We start from the raw sequence: 22702 nt of genomic DNA, 5'->3' as shown, positions 1-22702 counted from the left end.
AGTAGATTGTTTTTTTCCTGAACAAAATTGGGAAACTGTCTTATGGAGTAAACTTGGTAAAAAGTTGTTTCATTTGTGATGTTACACATTTTTGAGCTATTTGTCAGACTCTGTTAGCTGACTAATAATTTAGAATCTCCATCAGTTATAATTGGAATTACACCTTGCAGCATGTACCTTCTACCCTCCACCTTCATTCTGGTCACGTGCCAGTGATGCACTAGCGCAGCAGGGAGCGCGCCTCGGCTGGCAGTGAGATGTTGCCGAGTGGCTGAGTGAGACTTCTGGGAAAGTTTTAGAAGATGGATAGACTAGGCAGGCATGTACTCTGTGGTCTTTTGTCCTTTCTGCTTTCTTGCTGAAATAGGGTACCAGATACAGTGACTAGAGATGTACCACCCTCTTGTGACCATGAGTTGGCAGTTCAGTTTACTGAGGGTCACAAGGAAGGTAGGTGGAAAGACAGAAGGAATGCTGTCCTGATGGTCCTTGAGAAGATGCACCAATCCAGGGATGCCTGCCTCCAGGCTTCTCGTTAATGTGAGAAAAATAAGGCTGCGGTTTGTCTTCTCTGCCCCCCCCCCACAGAAAAGGATAATTTCAGTAATATAGTAGTAAATAAATAAAAATAATGTATTTGCCACACAGCTGAAAATCAACCCTTAAAGAATTTCAGTTTGGAAAACAATAGCTGTTTCCAGATTATACATGTGGAAGTAAGACTGCATATTTTTAAAAATTTATTTGCGTAATCTCTACACCCACCATTGGGCTCAAACTCACGACCCCCAAGATCAAGAGTCACGTGCTCCTCCAACTGAGCCAGCCAGGCACCCCAGGACTGCATACTTTAGAATTACAGACCAATAGATACCTTGTCTAAATGAAGAAAGTGAAAAGTTTATGTCTTAAGGTTACACAGATTTGAACCAGGAGGAGAGTCCCTATTTCCTGGAAGATTTTTATACATATAATCTCATTCTGACGAAACCATAGGCAAAGAGAAAAAAATACGGGCTACGTTGTTCATTGGGGAAGGTCTTGGGAAGGTCTAGTAGGCTAATTTAAGCAGAAATGGAAGACTATTTGGTAGCCTAGAATCAAAAGGAAAGCTGGAGAATCCAGCTTGGAAATTTTGCAGAAATTAGGAGCACATGGAGCCACAGTCAAAATCGTATCTAGAAATGTTTTAGAATGCTGCAGAGAACAGCTCTTTCAGAATAGAACTTGCCATTGTCCCTACTGCTTAGAGTCGCTTCAAATTAAAAGCTAGGTACATCCAATTGACATAGAGGAATCTGGAGGTAAAGACTTTGTGATTTCTACCATATGTTTGCAGACTTTCATTGTGATTTGTTTTACATATTCTAACATCAGTACTTTGGATTACTGTAATAGGATACTGGTAGTCACTGAAAACAAGTTGACGTGAATAGGATACATGTCTTTGTAGAAATGTGAACCTGCTTACCCTTTACATGATCTTTTTTTTATTACTTTTTTAATTCACATATAATGTATTATTTGTTTCGGGGGTACAGGTCTGTGATTCATCAGTCTTTCACAATTCACAGCACTCACCATAGCACATACCCTCTCCAATGTCCATCACCCAGCCACCCCATCCCTCCCACCCCCCTCCACTCCAGCAGCCCTCAGTTTGTTTCCTGAGATTAAGATCTCTTTTATCTTACATGTAGGTCAACAGAACAGAGGCATTAATACAGAAATTTTTAAGCTTTTTAGTCTCCTGACCCCTTTATACTCTTAAAATTTAAGGACTGAAAAGAGCTTTTTTTTTAATGTTCATTTAGCCACTGTATAGTACATAGTTTTTTTGATGTAATGTTCAGTGACTCATTAGTTAAGTATAACACCCAGTGGAAAAGAGCTTTTCTTTTTGTAGGTTGTATTATTGATACTGTATTGGCAATTAAAACTGAAATTTCAAAAAAATAAAGTTTGTTCAACAGTCTCAATATTACAAGTCTTAGAACTATTAAAACCATCAATATTACAAAAATCTCCTTACCTAGACTTAAAAATAACTTTTGGTGTTATAACAGGAAAATATAATTTTTTTTTTAAGATTTTATTTATTTTTTGACAGAGACACAGTGAGAGAGGGAACACAAGCAAGGGGAGCGGGAGAGGGAGAAGCAGGCTTCCTGCAGAGCAGGGAGCCCGACGCGGGGCTCGATCCCAGGACCCCGGGATCACGACCCGAGCTGAAGGCAGACGCTTAACGACTGAACCACCCAGGCACCCCAATATAAATATTTTTTTAAAGATTTTATTTATTTGAGAGCGAGAGAGCACAGAGGGAGAGTGAGACGGAGAAGCAGACTCCTTGCTGAGCAGAGAGCCTGACATGGGGCTCGATCCCAGGACCCTGAGATCATGACCTGAGCCAAAGGCAGACGCTTAACCAACTGAGCCACTCTGGTGCCTGGAAAATACAACTTTAAATTACATTTTAAGTCAATTAGTATAAAAATAACTACAAGCCCTCTTCATTTAACAATGAAAACAAAGATGGCTAAATCAGAGCTTTATAATCCCAAATACTCATATAGTTTCTCAAAAATGTGACCTCTTGGCGCCTGGGTGGCTCAGTCATTAAGCATCTGCCTTCGGCTCAGGTCATGATCCCAGGGTCCTAGGATCGAGCCCCGCATCGGGCTCCCTGCTCAGGTTTCCTGCTCGGCGGGAAGTCTGCTTCTCCCTCTCCCACTCCCCCTGCTTGTGTTCCCTCTCTCTGCTGTGTCTCTCTGTCAAATAAATAAAATCTTCAAAAATAAAAAAAAGTGACCTCTTAATATTAACATTGACTGCCAGTGATTTTTTTTAGACATATTATACTTTATTCTACAAATACCTTTAGATGATAGATGTCAGTATGTTTCTGTTATCTTGTGTGCTATAAATATTTTCCCAGGATTCTCCTTTATCTTTTTGTATACAGAAATTTTTTTTTTTAAAGATTTTATTATTTATTTGAGAGAGAGAGACAGAGATAGAGCACTAGCAGGGAGGAGAGGGAGAAGCAGGCTCCTTGCTGAGCAGGGAGCCCAACGTGGGGCTCAATCCCAGGACCACAGGATCATGACCTGAGCTGAAGGCAGACGCTTAACGACTGAGCCACCCAGGCGCCCCCAGAAATTTTTATTTTGTTTGGCTGAGCCCATCTAAGCCAGCCTGTTGATGCTGGAGAGTTTACCTGTTCCTCTCTTTATCTCTGGTGCCTGGCCTACAACAGACACTTTACAAATGTTTGTTACATGTACACATGAACATTACATTCAGGAATATTTTGATGTGTCAGTTGATTGCTGTGTATGTATGATGTATATCAAAGTGAACGGTTTATCAGCCTGGTGAATGTTGTCCCATACAGGATATGTTAAATAATTTTTCCTTTGTTTTTGGTAATGTTTTCTTTAGTGGATTTTTACATGTGATTAGCTTGTTAAATTCTTAATGTTCTGTGACTTGAGGATTCTCTTTAACTCTTTCTGCAAAATTTTGGTTACTCCTATTTAACTTGAAAAACAAATTACTTTTTGCTTGCTATAAGTAAATGACAATGATTTTCTCATTTTAAGCTTGTTGCCATTGACTTTTTTTCCAGTTGATAGTTGCATTGCAGGTTATGTTGCTTTTGAAAGACTTGTGATTGTTTTCAGCTATTTTACTAGGATCCTGTTGACTTTGGGATTTGGCTTTTGTGAACTCCTTAAGAACTTTGATCTTTACCCCCGATGCATTAGTGGCTCACTGGACTTGGCTGACTTTGCTATAAGTATTTTGCCCCTGTGATCTAAACCAGCTATTTGGAGAACCTAATATATTTAGAAATTAGTAGAGCAGCTTCTTGGAGTGGAACTCCTAAACAGTTTTCCTTACTTAACAGGTGATCATGTAGTAGTTTTAGACTTGCCTTTTTCATTTATATATCAAATGCCTTTTATATCAGATGTCAGCATTAGGTTTCATACGTGTAACAGAAAACCCAAAGTAAGGGCTTAACCAAAGTAGCAGTTTTTATATTTTTCTTAGGTATAGGCAGATCCGGAGATAAGCACTCCAGGGGTGATAACGGTATCTACAGAGTTGCTAGGAAACCAGACACTTGCTATGTTATTTTTCTCTGGTTGCTGCAACAAATTACTACAAACTGGCTGGCTTAACACCTCAGAAGTATATTGTCTCACAGCTCTGGAGGCCAGAAGTCCAAGATCAAGGTGTCAGCAGGGCCACATACCCTCTGGAAGCTTGGGGACAATCTGTCCTTTGCCTCTTACAGCTTCTGGTGACTGCTGGCATTCCTTGGCCGCATCACTTTATTCTGTCTCGTCTTCGAGTGTGTGTGTGTGTGTGTCTGTATCTGCGTGTGTCTGCCTCTCCCAAAACCCCCTCTGCCTCATTTAGGGCCTGTCAGGATAATCTAGGTTAAGCTGCTCCTGTCAAAATCCTTAATCGCATCTTTTTCGTGTGAGGTCACAGTCACAGGTTTTGGTGATTAGGAAATGAATATATCTTTGTGGGTGTTTTTTTCAACCTGCCACATCTTCCAGGGCTCTGCCCTGGTCCTTGTGATCCAACGTGGCTTCTGGAGTTCCAGCCGTCGTCACATACACATTCCAGGAGAGTGGAGAGTGTTGAAGGGCATGTCCCCTCCTTAAGGAAACTTTCTGGTTCCCACATAACACTCCTTACATCTTACCAGAACTTAGTCTCGTGGCCATTGGTAGCTGTATGAGAGGCTGGTGCCATGGACTGAATATTTGTGTCCTCCCAAAATGTATATATAAAGTCTAATTACCAATGTGGTGGTATTTGGAGGTGGGGCCTTTGAGAGGTAGTTTGTGGTCAGGAGGGTCAATCTCCTACGAATGGGATTAGTGCCCTTATCAGAAGAGATACTAAAGAGATGATGTCTGTCTCTCACACTACCAAGTGAGGTGCAGAAGGCGTGCCTCTGCAGAACAGGGTGAGGGTCCGCACCTGGAGTCGAGTCAGCTGGCGCCTTGATGTTGGACTTTCCAACCTTCAGAACTGTGAGGAAGCAGTTTCTGTTGTTGAAAGCCGCCTAGTTTGTGGTATTTGTTATGGCTGCCTTGAGTACAATTAGATTAATTATGGAGAAGGAAGAGGAGAGTAGATATTGAGGTTCGGCAGCCTGCCTCAGATCACTTTACATTTAGCTACTGTCAGGTGTTTTCCAAAGATGATGTATAAATGTGCATTCTCACCGGTAGGGTATGAGACTAGCCTTGCTTAAAAAAATAAATATATAAAAGAGAATAGCCTTGCTAACTGTGGGTAAATGTCATTTTTGCCAACCTCATGAATGGAAAAGAAGCATATTTTTGTAGTCCCTGCCACTCTTTATTCACCACCTAATGCATCAGGTTACTCCAGATGTGGTCTGGCCAACACCAAGGAAAATGAGTAATTACCTATTGTTTTTCCTGACTGTTAATGTTGTTAATGATATGAACAACAAACAGGAAAAAGTTAAAGGACAGGAAATAATCAGTAACTGAAAAGAGGCACAGCCCAGGGCTGGGATCACTGAGTGACACAATGAGGTACCACTCTTCACTATACCCTGCCACTCCAAGCCATGTGGGTGAGCCAGCAAAACCCAGAAGGTTTTCTTTGATTTCCCAGTATCTCTGAAAGGAGACAGCTAAATGGGATCGTGAGCTCCTTCCACTTTTGTCTGAGAAATAGTGGAAATGGCTCTTGGAAAGAAATGGGGAATGACAGGGGCAGAATTAAATGCATCAAGGCTGCCCAAACTAAGACAACACATTGATTTGAGGGAGCATGTCCAAGGTCTGAGAGTATTCCCCTCTGACAGTGGAGTGAGCCCTAAAAATCCTCAGAAATGAATACAGTTTGTAGGCATTCTAGACCCCACACTGTCCCCTGTGAGCCCTCTCACCCCATCTCTTGGCTAAAAAAAGAATTGAAATTAACTACCCTGACTTTAAACCTGTGGGTCGTTGGGGGAAAACAAACCAGTCTCTCACATGTGGTAGAGTGGGAGTTAATAAATGCCGCACAATATGTTGGCATAAATAGAAGGTTTCAGCTGATAGCTCAGCAACAGAGAACAGCATGGCAAGCAAATAACAGCAAGCAAGGAAGAAACACTGCTTGGGAAATATACAAAGAACCCAAAATTTAAAAAGCAAACCTTATCCTGGGGCGCCTGGGTGGCTCAGATGGTTAAGCGTCTGCCTTCGGCTCAGGTCATGATCCCAGGGTCCTGGGATCGAGTCCCGCATCGGGCTCCCTGCTCCTTGGGAGCCTGCTTCTCCCTCTGCTTCTCTCTCTCTCCCTCTCTCTCTCTCTCCTCCTCTGCCTCTCATGAATAAATAATAAAAATAAAATCTTTTTAAAAAAATAAATAAAAAGCAAACCTTATCCTAAGGAACAGAAAGAAATTACCCAGATGTGCCCAAGTTACAAAACAGTTGACTATGATGTGGATTAAATAAGATTGAAAAGAAAAGCATAGCACGAGCTGAATATTTAGGAAACAGTTTGAGGGCAAAACTGGTAGTAATAATAAGAAAAGCAGACTAGATGTAGCAGAAAAAATAATCTAACTGCCTCCAGAAAGTTAAGACTTAAGATAATTACAAGGAATGCAGGTGACAACAAAAAAGAAAGAGCACCTGGGTGGCTCAGCCGGTTAGGCATCTGATTTTGGCTCAGGTCATGAGCTCAGGGTTGTAAGATTGCGCCCCACATTGGGCATCATGCTGGGTGTGGAGCCTGCTTAAGATTCTCTTTCCCTCTTCCTCTGCCCCACCTCCCTCCCTCTCTAAAAAAAAATTTTATTTTTTTTTTTAATTTTAAGTTCCAGTTTAACATAGTGTTATATTAGTTTAAGGTGTACAATATAGTGATTCAACGCTCCGTACATCACCAAGTGCTCATCACAAGTATGCTCCTTAATCCCCATCACCTTAAAATTTCCCCTACCTTAAGAAATTATGACTTAATAATAGATCGAAGGAGTTTGATCTTACTAAGTTTTGGGAAATCTTGATCTTAGACTTCCAGAATTGTGAGAAATAAATTTATATTGTTCCTGAGCTACCCAGTCTATGGCATTTTTGTTATAGCAGGCCAAACAGACTATGACATTAATAATTGTAAGATTTATAAAGGGGAAAAAAACAAAACTGTCGTTCTGTAGTATATATGAAAAGTCCAAGGACTATAAAGTTTTAAGTATTCCTAAAAATCTGGCATAAGAGATATTTTTGAAATCCCAGAATAATATCAAATATAAATTACTTTGGATTACATCTGATAGTAGCAGCAACAAGTAGACATTATTAGACAATTATGAAATTGAAGAATAAAGGAAATCTAAATGGGTAATACCATATTCATCATTGGAAAGACAGTATTCTAAAGATGACTACAAATACATATAAATTCAATGCAATTTGAGTCAAAAATCTCAACCAAGTTTTAATAGGCTTTGACAAAATTAGTTTTAAAATTCATACGTCAGGCTTAATGAAGCAATCAAAAATAGATAATTTTGAATAAAAGGAATAAAGAAGGGAGCCTCACTTCCCACCCTGATTTCTCATAGTAATTAACTCAGACTTTTATTGACACGGACAGTAGAGCAGTGAGAAGGGGATCTGAGGCAAGGATTGAGATGCTGACCTTCATTCAGGGACTGTGCAAGCCCAGCTAGATAAGGGGGAGGCAAAAAAAATCAGGCGAGAAAGCTGTGAAGCAGGATGATACATGATGGATTACCTTGGGAGGTGGGGATTCTGCTGAATCCAGACAAATACCTCAGAGAGGTCATGAAAGGAAGAACCAGGCTGGCAGTTTTTCCCTGTTGCCTTCATTCTCTCTTTGCCACTAGTCAAGGTGACTCCCACCTATTTCCAGATTGCGCATCCCTCCTTCAGCCCCTGCTCAAGAAGCCAGACCCCCCATCCCACCATGTGGCATTCCATCCGCGTCTGGAAGTAGAGGAGCATCGAGGCATAGTTAGGGCTCAGAGGAAGGGCCAGGCATGTCCACTACTTCAGCTTAGATTCTAGCCAGCTCAGGGCACCATCAAGAATTATAAGGGAATCTGAGAGGGTGTACAGGGTTGTTTCCAGTGCAGGTTAAGAAAGCTGAAAACAACGTGGGTCTTTACAAAAGGATGGCACTATTATAAATAAACAATGCTAGGCCAGCTACTAGCCATTAGGAAAAATAAAGTAAAAATGAACCACAGGGCACCTGCCTGTCTCAGGCAGAAGAGCATGGGACTCTTGATCTCGGAGTTGTAGATTCGAGCCCCCATTGGGTGTAGAGATTACTTAAAAATAAAATCTTAAAAAAAAAAAAAATGAAACCCTACATTGTATCATATAACAAATTCCATCTGAATTAAAGACGTGTTAAGTGTGAAAAACAAAACTGGAATAAAAATGCAGGAATGCCTTTTTTTGACCTCTGTGTGGAGAACAATTTTTTTTTTAAGATTTTATTTCTTTATTTGAGACAGAGACATAGAGAGTGCACACAAGGGTGGGGGGAGGGACAGGGAGCAGGAGAAGCAAGACTCCCAGCGAAGCAGGGTGCCCCATGCAGGGCTCCTTCCCAGAACCCAGGGATCGTGTCCTGAGCCAAAGGCAGACACTCAACAACTGAGCCACCCAGGCGCCCCAGGAGGACAGTTTTTAAAACAAGACCCAAGCAGCACAGACCATAAAGAGGGAAAATTGGTACAATCTATAGGGGAAAGTATAAACAACCAAATATAAAGCCTAATTTTGTGAGTTAGGCATTACACACGCACACGCGCACACACACACACACACCAGTAAACCTAAAAAGCTGCTTTTAAAAAAAAAGTATACCTATTAGAGGTGCAAATTAAAAGATACTGTTTCACACCCATTAGCAGGAATGTTAAAGTCTGTTGACAGAGATGGCAAGCAATAGGAACTTATGTATAGAAACTCAAAATTCATGTTTTTAAATGCTCTTTAGATGATCCCATCTGGCAAGGCAGAGAAATGTCCCTAAAATTCTACTCTCCTACCAGTCTCAGCTCTCCTCTGCCAGGTCCTACTTTAAGTTTCATCCTTAGTGTTTGACTTCTGTTGCCATGTCATTTTCTCTACCATCACCCTCACTCTCAGGCTGTTTCTTACTCTTGGTCCCAGTTCCTACCTCTTGTTCTTTGTGGTTTTCTGTTCCTAATCTGCCATAGATCTGGAAACTATAAGTAGCTTATTAGAATTTTGCACATAACAGTAGGGCCAGAAGAAGACCTAAGAGACTTCTGGCAGATTGGTGGAGAGGTACATATACTTTTATCATAATGTTTTATTACTTCAGAGGCCTTTTTTAATTTTCTCTGATTCTGGGCTCTGTTAGGCAAAGTTGCTGGGTAGATGAGGTGTAATGAACTTGAATTTAGTCCATTTGTTTAATTTGCCATTGTTTATATACGAATTCTGTCCTTCAGGGCCTCCAGTGGTATATGTTAATTTGACTAATACATAAAATAGTTGGAATAAGGAAATTGAAGGTTAGCCTATGAATTGGTAGGAAGGTGTCTGTTTACCAAAAAATTTGAATAACTGATTTGTAACTTTTATTAAGCTTTTTAAAAATGCAAATAAGATTATTTTGGGGGGGGGAAGTTTTATTTTTAAGTAGGCTCCATGCCCAACGTGGAGCCCAACACAGGGCTTGAATGCACAACCCTGAAATCAGAACCGGAGCTGAGATCGAGTTGGATGCTTAACCGACTGAACCACCCAAGTGCCCCCCAAAACAGCTTTTGAGATAGAATTTCTATTGAGATATTCCTAATGAATGCAGTGCATTCATGTAGAGTGTACAGCCCCCTGGCTTTTAGTAGAGTCAGATAATGTACATCCATCACCACAATATTAGAACATTTTCATTACCCACAGAAGGAACCCCTGGACCTCTTAGCTTTTATCCCCTTGTCCTCTCAGCCCGAGGCAACCACGAAGCTTTCTGTCTGTATTTTTGCCTCTCTGGACACTTCACGTAAATGGAGTCATAATATATATGGCCATTTGTGACGGCCTTCTTGCACTTAACAGTGTTTTCAGAGTTGTGGCATGTATCAGTACTTTTTATTGCTGGATAATACTCCGTTGAACAAGTAACACCACATTTTACTTATCCCCTCATCACTTATTGGACATTTGGGTAGTTTCCACTTTTTAGCTGTTATGAATAAAGCTGCCATGAACATGTGTAAACTTGAGTTTTCATTTCTCTTAAGCATATATCTAGGAACAGAATTGCTGGATCACATGGTAATTCTATGTTTAATGTTTTGAGGAACTGCCAGACTGTTTGCCACGGCAGCTGTACCACTTTACATTCCCACCAGCAGTGTGTGAGAGTTCCAATTTCTTCACATCCTCAGAAACATTTGTTTCTGAGCTTTTAAATTTAGCTGTCCTAGTAGATGTAAATTGGTATCTCTTGTCGTTTTAATTTTATGATTTTCTAAGGCTCATTTCAGGTATCTTTTTTTTTCCCAATATTTTCTTTTAATATGCAAGAAATGATGCTTTTAATGATTTCATTTCTTTTTTTAACAGGCTAAGGAAATTTTAACAAAAGAATCAAATGTGCAAGAGGTTCGTTGTCCTGTTACCGTGTGTGGAGATGTGCATGGTCAATTCCATGATCTTATGGAACTCTTTAGAATTGGTGGAAAATCACCAGATACAAACTATCTATTCATGGGCGACTATGTGGACAGAGGCTATTACTCAGTGGAGACTGTGACGCTTCTTGTGGCATTAAAGGTATGATGAATGAAATTCAATTTTTTTTCACTCTTTAAACCTGCAAAAGGGGAAGATGGCAGTATTGCATATCATCTGTTATATTTTATCCATTCAGTTTATAGCCCCTTAAAATATAATAGTTGGTTTTACATCTTGTAAAAGAGTACCTTTTGTTGATTAATCTAGGTATTAGTAAAAGAGGAAAATGAAAATTAAACATTTAATGTGTTCTGCCTACTCTGGTAAATCACTCCCTTAGGTAATCCACAGCTGAAGTCTTGGAACCATTTTTTACTTAAGCAGGTATCCCTCATAAACAGTCAGTTTAATTCTTGCCTTGAGAAGTCTGTTATTCATGTATCTATTTTTTTCTATCACACAATTCATACCTTTTATCACTTCACATGTATTACATTTATGTGGACCAGGCACCTAGCTTTAAACAGTGAGCTTAATTTGGGGCACATAATGGATAGTTAATAAATATGTATAAATTGAAGTATGCATTTGCAGCTTTTAGGTTAATTTGGTTAATAGAATCTGCTGCTTTTTCATACTTCCTATCAGACACATCCCTAACTAAATAGTATGCTGTAAGACATGTCTCTGTGTTTTGTTATGAAAAGGAAACTCTAAATACATTTGAAATCTTGCCCAGATTTGGCAAGAGCCTGTTTTTGTTAGCAAATAACAGTCTTTCTGTGGGAAATAAAAGTTGAAGGGGAAGAGAGATGTTAGTATAAAAAGGAGTTTGTCTCTGGTCCAGATCTTTGACCATCAGTATCCATTCAGCAGTAAGACACAGTGTTCTGGAAAGACCTAGAAGACTGATGATTGTTTGAGGATGAAGAGGATATTAAAGACCAAGAATCAGATACAATTTTATTATAATAACATAGATATCAGTTAGGAAGGGTTCCAATAAGGGTGGTATAAATAGTAATGAAGACGAAGGACTATAAATATTTCAAAGGTCAGTCAGCAGTGAATGAGAAAATTTTTAATTCTGAATAAGAATTAGCATTTAATGTAACAGCATACAAAAGAACATTTAAAGAAATGGGTCAGAAGTTAATGTGCTTAACATAACACTAGTAAAAATATGCTTTGTACCATGAATTTCTTTTGCTTTTCCTGCAGGTGCGTTATCCAGAACGCATTACAATATTGAGAGGAAACCACGAAAGCCGACAAATTACCCAAGTATATGGCTTTTATGATGAATGTCTACGAAAGTATGGAAATGCCAATGTTTGGAAATATTTTACAGATCTATTTGATTATCTTCCACTTACAGCTTTAGTAGATGGACAGGTGTGTATGTGCTTCTCTGGTGGGTGGGGGAGGAGTAAAAGTAGGAAAAGATTTTCTATTAGCAAGTTAGGGTTTAGATTTACATGACATGATTTCCACATCTCCTTAGCCTTTTCTGCCTCTTTGCTTTATAATTAAAATTTCAGAATAGAGAATTAGGTTAAGTTTTATGCACATTGTGATCCAGCAGATTTCCCTGTTGTTCTCAGATATGTGTGTAAATATTTTTGCCAAAGAATTTGCCAATACGCTTTTTCTGTTATAGACAAATATAAATAAATGCTTAAGACCCTGAAGTACAATACTAGTAAAGCAAAGCTGTTTTTTTAAAACTAGCTCCATACATATACACAGTGTTTGCTGGTTACCATTAATAACTTTTTATTCCTATTTTCATCGTAGTTACAAGCAGCAATATTGTGTATTATATCTTCATTAAGAAGTGCATGCTTTATTTCCACCTGTAACGAGTATTATAGACACACTGTAAAACATTCAAAATAGAAGAAAAATGTGCAAGTTTCTATTATCCTAGTTTCTAAGAGATAATCACTGTGAACATGAACTGATTTAACTTTAAATATGAAACATACAGTACCAAAAAATAAACATGTGGTACAAGTCTACAGTTCCTAAACTATATAAAAGCCCAGAATTGTCATGGGTGTAATAGATCCACTCATAATTTGGTTATAGCCTTTTCTTCGTGGTCCTGACAGTCCACGTTTTTCCCAACCATGATACTGGACGCTGCAGTAATTAATTTCAGAGGACAGTATTTTGCCTAGACTTGGCTAAAATGAAAGAAAACAGTGTGGACTTAAAGAGTTCACAAATTATTTCTAAATGACAGTGGAAGTATGACGTAAACCAAAATTTTTGGATGTAAACAGGGATAAAATACAAGGAAATTTGTAGTCTCACATTCATTTTGTAGAAAAATTAAAGGAAATGTGAAATAAACATTTAACTCGAAGCCATAGTAAAATAAACTTAAAGGATTAAAGTTAAAAGCAGACATGGAGGGGCGCCCGGGTGGCTCAGTCGTTTAAGCATCCAATTCTTGATTTTGGCTCAGGTCATGACCTCAGGGTCCTGGAATCAAGTCCCTGAGTTAGGCTTCCAGCTCACCGGGGAATCTGCTTTAGGATTCTCTTTCCCTCTGCACCTCCCCCGCTCCCCAAATAAATCAATTTTTTTTTAAGATTTTATTTATGTATTTGACAGAGAGAGACACAGCAAGAGAGGGAACACAAGCAGGGGGAGTGGGAGAGGGAGAAGCAGGCTTCCCGCCGAGCAGGGAGCCCGATGTGGGGCTCGATCCCAGGACCCTGGGATCATGACCTGAGCCGAAGGCAGACACCCAACAACTGAGCCACCCAGGCGCCCCCCAAATAAATCAATCTTAAAAAAAAAAAATGGATACCAAAAAATCACTAGGAATGAGAAATAAGGCATGACTATCAATATGGATATGGTTGTGTATCACAATAACATAGGGTACAGCTTTATTCTGTTGCACTTGAAAAGATGAAATTTACTATAGCAAAATAGTTTTTGAAGAAATTAGGCCAATGTAAATAGACTACTAAACTTAGAAGAAATTGGAAAAGTAACCAGGTCTGGATAGTTTTCTAGGCAAATTCTACCAAACCCTTACGGAACATACATATAATTTCTGTGTTCTAGAGCTTAGGAAAAGATGGAGAGCTTCAAAATTCATTCTGTGAGGTTAGTATAACCTCAGTACCAAACCAGACATGGCAAGCGCCAAAAAATAAAACTCAAATTTTTAAGTAGTAAAATAAAATAACAATTGAATAAAGAAACTTATACTGGCTATACTTAATCAGCAAAACATCAGAAATCTCTTCAAAATTGGGAGAAAAATGTCCTCTAAAACTTGTATTACTATTCTCTCTGATACAAAATCCCTAGAGGATGGGTCTGGGAATAGATATTTTACCAAAAACAAACAAAAATTGTAGTTTTCAATTTGTTTTGGAAATCCTAGCCAGTGCACTGAGTATTAAAAAGAATTAAAGGGTATAAACATGGAGAAGAAATTAACAAATATTTTTGCTAACAACATTATTCTGTACTCAGAGAACTCTTTTAAGAAAGCAGAAAAACTGTTGGAGCCAATAACAGGAATTGGTACTGTCCTTGCTGTAAGAGAAACAAAAAATTTGTATATATTAGCAGAAAATGTAATGGTGAGTCACAAGAATGGAGGTCCCATTTGCTAGAGAAGGGGAAAAAACACTATACAAAATACTTAGGATTGATTATAAGGAAAAAAGAAATACTTTAAAGTATCAGTAGCTCTCTAATTGATTTTTGTTTCCTTTTCCGTTGTATTTTATAAATCTTAATTAAATTTTATTTTGAAAAGAAGAGCAACTAGGATTTACATTTTGTAACCATTTACTCTCCATTAACTTTCCACATTTAATAAAACTTTTTTTTTTTTAATTCACAAACAGATATTCTGCCTCCACGGTGGCCTGTCTCCATCCATAGATACACTGGATCATATAAGAGCTTTGGATCGTTTACAAGAAGTTCCACATGAGGTAAACTTGGTTTTAATTTTAAAAACAAAGAAACATAACCACATTGTGGTAAAACTAAATTAAATAACATGTACTTAATTTTCTCGGCCAGGGCCCAATGTGTGATCTATTGTGGTCAGATCCAGATGATCGTGGTGGGTGGGGTATCTCACCACGTGGTGCTGGCTACACATTTGGACAGGACATTTCTGAAACATTTAACCATGCCAATGGTCTCACACTGGTTTCTCGAGCTCACCAACTTGTAATGGAGGTATGTCTTTTTTCCCACAGGATGATGTTTTGTTTTGTTTTTTTTTAAGTGGAAGAAGTGTTTTCTTTATTGATGATCTTTATTTCAAATAAATATATATCTCTTTAATAAGGCTTCATGAAACATTTCCTCCCTATTACCTAAATGAAAGGAGAAAAAATTGAGCTGGTTTTAGCAAATAGGGGAAAGTACTAGTTGGCCAGAGCAAAATTATAACTCACTTTGGAAATTAATTTAGACATAGAGAAAAATTTCAAAAATATTATCAAATAAAATTCCCATGTATCCTACACTGATTCCTCAAATATATTTTTGTATTTTAGTATTCTATCTCTATCTTCCAGCTTCCCTTCCTCTGTACACGTTTCTTTTAAATTATTTGAATGTCAGTTGCAGACATGGTGCTCCTTTACCTCCAAATTTCCATGTATATTTTGCAAAAATAAAGATGTTCTCTTATGTTACTACAGTATAATTATCACAGTCCAGAATTGGCATTGATACAGTACTGTGATCTAATCTAAACACTTCATTTGAATTTTTTAGTAACTAATGTTCTTGATAGGAAAATTCAGTCGTGTATGTGCATGTATAATCTAATCCAGGATCATGCTGTATTCAGTCTCCTTTGGTGTGGAAATAATTCCTCAGATTTTGTTTTGCATAATCTTTTCATTTTTAAAGACTACAAGCAGTTTTATTTTGTAGAAATATCCTTCATTTGTGGTTTGATTGATGTTGCCTTATGATTCAGGCTATGCATATTTGACAGGCATGCCATAGCACGATGGGACATGCTTTTCAGTGCGCCATATTAGGGTCATGGGATCTCTGCTTGAATCACTTAGTTAAGCTGGTAGCTGCCAGATTTCTCTACCATGATGTTACTATTTTGTAAATACTAAAGGAATATAAATAGAATTTTATTCTTTTAAATCAGGGAGTGGCTTCAAGATGTTAGAGAAAACTTCAACCCAATTGAGGCAGGAGGAGTGAGAACATTTAATAAGGAATATAAATTCATATGGTAAAGATAAACCTAGTTACATCAGTAATCGTAACAAATGTGAATGGATGAAAATTTTTATGTCCCTAAAATCCTGAGACTCTGAGTTAGACAATCAAAATTCACCTGCTACTTGAGATGAATCTAAAACATAATGAAAAAAATAAATATTAAAAATAAAACATAATGACACTATAGACTAGAAGTAGAGGGAAAATGGTATATTGGTATATCAATTAGATAATTACCCAAAATACAGCTAATAATGTGCATCAGAATAGCCTCTGAGTTAAAAAGTATATATAGAAATAAAAAGAGGTCATTATTGATGAAAACTGGCCCAGTTCTCTAGAGAAGAATTGAGCTTGTGTTTACCTAGTAATAGATTCAAAATATATAAAGCAATCACTGATAGAGGGAAAAATTAAGAAATCTTCCATTGTTGTGGGAGAAATTTTAATACATATCTGAGCCAAGAGCCGAAGCATAGATGTAAATAGAACAATGCCGTTCTTGAGCTCCGTGGCACAGTACCTGGGCCCAGAGTATTCTGTGCCCAGAGTTAAGGATGTATACCATATAAGGGAGCAGAGAAAACGACACTTCCACCAAGAATATCTCTAGTTTTTTAATGTAGTTTTCTAAACAGACCCATGTCAAGATTATAATTTTATAGTGAAGTGTTATTTTGTGTTGTTCTCTTTAATACTGCAGGGATACAATTGGTGTCATGATCGGAATGTGGTTACCATTTTCAGTGCACCCAATTACTGTTACCGTTGTGGGAACCAGGCTGCTATCATGGAATTAGATGACACTTTAAAATACTCCTTGTAAGTAACTGAAAATTTTTGAATTGTGTGTAATTGCTTTTAGAAAGAAAATTTTAAATGTAGATGATTAAAATTAGAGGATTTCTGCTTCTGGAATAGTAGAATGAGGAACGTGGCAAACTTCTCCCCAACAGAAACAGTCATTTAACTGGAAGGTTATTTTAAACAATTATTGTAGGTTTTTTAATATTGTTCAAAATGCATACAGCCCATGGAGAAACACATTCTAGAAAATGTACTAAATTTTAGTAATAGCCAGAATCTGTGGAATTTGAGCCGTAACCTCTTCCCTCCCTGTCTTTCCACGTCCCTTGTTCAGAAACTACTCCACAGTCATTCTACCTTGGGTCCTGCTCAGATTTTTTCCTGGGTTTAATTGTTAAGCCTTTGTTAACCAAACAACAGAGTTATTTAGAGGGTCCCTCTGGGTGGGCACAAGCCACTTACTGGTCAGAGGTTATGCTCAAGCCTCCTTGGTCATTGAAATTTTAGGGATCACCCTAATCCAGTAAGATCACTGGGAATGTATGTGGCTAAGAAGTTGCTAACAGAGTTGAAAGAATTTATATTTTGGCTCACGGTTCAATCAAGCACACTAGTACCTTGGATTTTCCTTGTTTTATTAGTCCTGAGAGGGTGCAACCTTAAGGATGCACACAGTGTCATTTTCCAGACTGTCAGAGATGTATGTGATTGGGATTTTAAGCCTGGCTTCCTAGGAGTTGCTCCTGGGTCAGAGTAACTTGATCAGCCAGTATCATTGAGGGTTATATACCCTTTTGTTGATTAATTTAGGTATTAGTTTCCTAGGGCTGCTGTAACAAATTACCACAAAGTGGGTGCCTTAACGGAATTTATTCTTACATTTGTGAAGGCTGGAAATTTGAAATCAAGGTGTTGGCAGGATGATGTTTCTTGTAAAAGCTCTAGAGGAAATCCTTTCTTGCCTCTCCCTAGCATCTGGTGGCTCCTACAATCCTTGATTTATAGATGCATCACCCCAGTCTCTGTCTTCACATGGCACTCTCTCCCCTGTGTGTCTTTCCTTAATAAAGAGACCATCAGATTGATGGGCCTCCTGGGTGGCTCAGTTGGTTGTGCATCTGACTCTTGATTTGGGCTCAGGTCCTGATCTCAGGGTCGTAAGGTGGAGCCCCCATGTTGGGCTCCATGCTGAGCCTGGAGCCTGCTTGAGATTCTCTCTCTCCTTCTCCCTCCGCCCTTCCCTGCTCATCCTCTCTCTAAGAAAAAAAAAGAAAGAAAAGGATACCACCAGATTGAATTATGGCTCAGCCTAATCTAGTATGACCTCACCTTAACTAATAACATCTGCAAAGACCAAATAGTGTCACATTCTTAGGTTCTGAACGGACATGAATTTTGGACGTAAACTATTTGACCCAGCATAGTCTGTGTGTGGCTTGGGAATGTTTTCAAGAAGGCCCCAAATGCTACTCTTAATGGTTCCTGTGTGGGTATAGCTATGTGCACTGTCGTCTTGTCTCCCAGTGTTGACTGTGGTCCCAGGAAGGCTTTTCTTGGCTCTTCTTTTGTCTGTTACATTTCTTAAAAATTCAACTGTACTACAAATACATCCATATTGTTTTTGCACTGTTTTTTTTTTAAGATTTTATTTACTCATTTGAGACACAGAGATAGAGAGAGAGAGAGCATGAGCAGTGGGAGAGGGAGAAGCAGGCTTCCCGCTGAGCAGGGAGCCCGATGTGGGGCTCGATCCCAGGAACCTGGGATCATGACCTGAGCTGAAGGCAGACACTTAACCATCTGAGCCACCCAAGCGCCCCTGCACTGGTTTTTAAATCAGTTAAGAAGATGCAGTTATACTGTCATTTACGATTACTGTCGTGTATGTGTGTTTCTTAACTAATAACTTGAATCCAAAAGAAGAATATGAAGAAAATAAAAATGAGAAGGTTAACACAACAAAATCTATACACACTTGCTCTCCTTTCTTGGCTTCTTTACGGGCATGACATTGTATGAAATAGTAATTATAACAATGCATTTTGGGGATTTTAACATAACATCAGTAGCAAAAAGAAATGGAAAGGAGCTTACTGTATAGGAATTAATTTCTCTTAATTGACTAGAATTTATAAATCTGCAGTAGAATTCTGTAAGTTGTGTATTGTAAGTTTTCAAGCAATCAATAAAATAATTTAGGAAAAATAACTGAAGTTATTAAAGGAATTAAAAGACACACTAGAAAATATGCTTCTAATAAAAAACCAGTTAAAGTGGGAACCAAAAAACAAAACAAAAAGAGAAAATGGCAGGTAAAAAGCCAGTCATATCAATATTAAATGAGTGGTTTAAGTAATGCAATCAGAAGGCAAAAATTGTCAGATTTTTTGTTTCTAAAGATCCAGCTTTATGATATCTACAGAAAGCATAATTTAGATTAAAAACAAAAGGGTTGAAAGTAAATTAGGTGAAAAAGATAACCATGCTAACAGCAACCACATGACTTGAAGTGGTTATACTAATAGACAAAAGAGATTTCAAAATAAAAATTGTTATTAGACATAAAGACATTTCACAATGATGAAAGAGTCAAAGCATTAGAATATATCAGTTATAAACATAACACACTTAACTGTGGAGCAAAAATGAACAGAATTGAAGAGAGAAATAGACAGTTGAATGGTGGTTGGAGACTTTATTATGCCCCTTTCAATAATAGAACTAGGCAGAATATCACCAATGACATAGAAGATTTGAGAAGTACTATAACTTAACATTTATGGAACATTCCACCCAATAGTAGCTGAGTACAGTTTTGTCAAATGCACATGGAACATTCTCTAAGATTGACTATATGCTGGACTATAAACCCAAGCCTCAGTAAACTTAAGACTATTGAGGGGTGTCTGGGTGGCTCAGTCAGTTAAGTGTCCAACTCTTGATTTCAGCTCAGGTCATGATCCTCAAGGTCATGAGATCAAGCCCCATGTCAGGCTCCGCACTGGGCATGGAGCCTGCTTAAGATCTTCTCCTCCTTTAAAAAAAAAAGAATATTGAAGTCATACAAAATATGTTCTCCAAACACAATGGAATGAATTAGAAATCAAAATAGAAGGAAAACAGGAAAATGTGTAAATATGTGGACATTTACATACTCCTAAATGACTTGAATCAAAGAATAAATCATAAGGGAAATTAGAAAATACTTTGAGATGAATAAAAATGAAACCAGAATGTGCCAAAACTTATGGGATACAATGAAAGCAGTGTTTGCAGGGAATATATAACTGTAAGTGCCTATATTAAAAATCAGATTTTTAGAAAGATCTCAAGTCAGTAACCTAACTTTACATTTTAAGGACCCTAGAAAAAGAAGAGCAACCTAAACCCCAGTGCAAACATATGGAAGGAAATAAAAAGGAAATAAGTGAAATAATAGAAAAATAATCAAAACCAGAAGTTGGTTCTTTTCAACAAAATTGAAAAGCCTTAACTAGGGCGCCTGAGTGGCTCAGTGTGGTTAAGCGACTGCCTTCGGCTCAGGTCATGATCCTGCAGTCCCAGGATCGAGTCCCGCATCGGGCTCCCTGCTCAGCAGGGAGTCTGCTTCTCCCTCTGACTCTCCCCTCTCTCATGTACTCTCTCTCTCTCATTCTCACTCTCTCAAAATAAATAATAAATAAATCTTTAAAAAAAGAAAAGAAAAGCCTTAACTAGACTGACCAAACAAAAATGAGTGAAGATTCACATTACCAAAATCACCACAGACCTTATTGAAATAAAAAGAATTACAAGGGAATATAATGAATAAGTTTATGGCAACAAACTAGGTAACTTGGATAAAATGGACAAATTCCTAGGAAGACAAACTGCCAAAATTGACTCAGAAAATCTGAATAGACCTATAACAAGTGAAAAAGTTGAATTAATATTTTAAAACTTCCTACAAAGAAAAGCCGCCAAGCCCGGTGGACTTCACTGATGAAATGACTAAAAGTTTAAAAAGGAATTAACACCAGTTTTTCACAGAGACTAAGAATAGAATAGGAGGAATCATTTCCCAGTGTATTCTTTGAAGTCTATATTACCCTAATACCAAAATCAAAGATAATTTAAGAAAACTACAGACCAATACTCTTTATGCTTATAGTTGCAAAAATCAACAAAATATTAGCAAACTGAATCTAGTAATACACAAACAGGATTATACACAATGACCAACTGTGATTTATCCCAGGAAGGCAAAGTTGGTTCAAAATAGGAAAAATCAAAGCAATAATCCATTGGACAAAAAAACACTTGATCATCTCAGTTAAGCCAGGAAAAACATTTGTCAAAATCCAGCACACTTTCATAATAAAAATACTCAGCAAACTAGTCAAGAGAACTTCCTCATCCTGATAAAGGTCATCTGCAGAAACTCCACAGCTAACACAATTTTTCTTTTTAAGATTTTACTTATTTAAGAGAGAGCATGAGCAGGAGGGGCAGAGGAAGAGGAAGAAGATTCCATGCCAAGTGGGGAGCCCTGGTCATGACCTGAGCCGAAGAAGGCACTTTACCGACTGAGCCACCCAGGCGCCCCTAACATCATTCTTAATCATGAAAGACTAAATGCTTTCCCCTAAAATGTAGAGCAAAACAAACGCCCATTCTAACAACTTTCATTCAGCTGATAATTATATTGCAGATCTTTTATGCCAGGCACTGAACCAGACATTCTGTCTGCTTCAATTTTCACCGCAGCTCTGTGAGATAGTTTTATGGAAGAACATACCTGCAGTGACTTGCCATGTATTATTCCAGTCCTAAACGTAGTAGAAGTGGGAAATCAATACTGCTCCTCCTACTACAATGTCTTATTTAATCATTTGCTTGCAAATTCAAATCCTTTAACTACTTGCTTTCTTTTTCCCCATTTATAGCCTTCAGTTTGACCCAGCACCTCGTCGTGGAGAGCCTCATGTTACCCGGCGCACCCCAGACTACTTCCTGTAAATTCCTCCTGGGAAAGCCCTGCCTTTGTATGTGGAAGTATACCTGGCTTTTTAAAATATATATATTTAAAAACAAAACAAAAAAAGCAACAGTAATGTATGTGTTTCTGTAACAAATTGGGATCTGTCTTGGCATTAAACCATATCATGGACCAAAATGTGCCATATTAATGATGAGCATTTAGCACAATTTGAGACTGAAATTTAGTACAACACTATATTCTAGATCGGTCAGTCTTAACAGTTTGCCTGCTGTATTTGTAGTAACCATTTTCCTCTGGACTGTTCAAGCAAAAAAGGTAACTAACTCCTTCATCTCCTTTTGCACTTATTTGGAAATTTTAGTTATAGTGTTTAACTGGCATGGATTGATAGAGTTGGGGTTTTATTTTTAAGAAATTCACAAGCTAACTTCCACTTAATCCATTACCCTTTATTTTATTGAAATGTATAGTTAAATTAACTGAAGAAAAGGTTGGGAGTATGTTGTCATAACACTTAAAAAGGTTTCCCTTCATTTAAACTAAATTACTGTTTTATGTTGATCTGCATATTTCTGTATATTTGTCATGACAGTGCTTGCATCCTATTTGGTGTACTGAGCAAATAAACTTTCCATTTTAAACAAAAATTGATTTACTGTGGTATGCTTTTTTTTTTTAAGATTTTATTTATTTGTGAGAGAGAGAGAGCACATGAGAGGGGGGTGGGTCAGAGCGAGAAGCAGACTCCCTGCTGAGCAGGGAGCCCGATGGCGGGACTCAATCCCGGGACTCCAGAATCATGACCTGGCAGTCGCTTGACCAACTGAGCCACCCAGGTGCCCTACTGTGGTATGCTTTAAATGAAAAGTTCTGCTATTTTGACACTTGATATAAAACCTCTTAAAAAAGACTGTTGAATCACAGA

The 22702-nt window shown here is 38.1% G+C and overlaps 1 protein-coding gene across 1 annotated transcript in view; it reads left to right on the top strand.

Annotated features, from left to right (window-relative positions):
* PPP2CB (protein phosphatase 2 catalytic subunit beta) overlaps positions 1–22428 on the top strand; it is a 35166-nt gene extending 12738 nt beyond the window's left edge. Inside the window, exons 2-7 of the mRNA XM_028087590.2 lie at positions 10638–10847; positions 11970–12143; positions 14630–14719; positions 14811–14972; positions 16693–16811; positions 21722–22428. Of these exons, the coding sequence (XP_027943391.1) occupies positions 10638–10847; positions 11970–12143; positions 14630–14719; positions 14811–14972; positions 16693–16811; positions 21722–21794 (828 nt within the window). The 3' untranslated portion in view covers positions 21795–22428. The remainder of the gene's footprint in view (positions 1–10637; positions 10848–11969; positions 12144–14629; positions 14720–14810; positions 14973–16692; positions 16812–21721) is intronic.
* The last annotated feature ends 274 nt before the right edge of the window (positions 22429–22702 follow it).

The sequence above is a fragment of the Eumetopias jubatus genome, unplaced genomic scaffold, assembly GCF_037043125.1.
Source record: "Eumetopias jubatus isolate StellerSeaLion01/CBP00866 unplaced genomic scaffold, mEumJub1_p1.0 scaffold_2, whole genome shotgun sequence".
Taxonomy (NCBI): domain Eukaryota; kingdom Metazoa; phylum Chordata; class Mammalia; order Carnivora; family Otariidae; genus Eumetopias; species Eumetopias jubatus.
The sequence above is the reverse complement of the archived record's forward strand: the minus strand, read 5'-3'. Positions and strand labels throughout refer to the sequence as shown.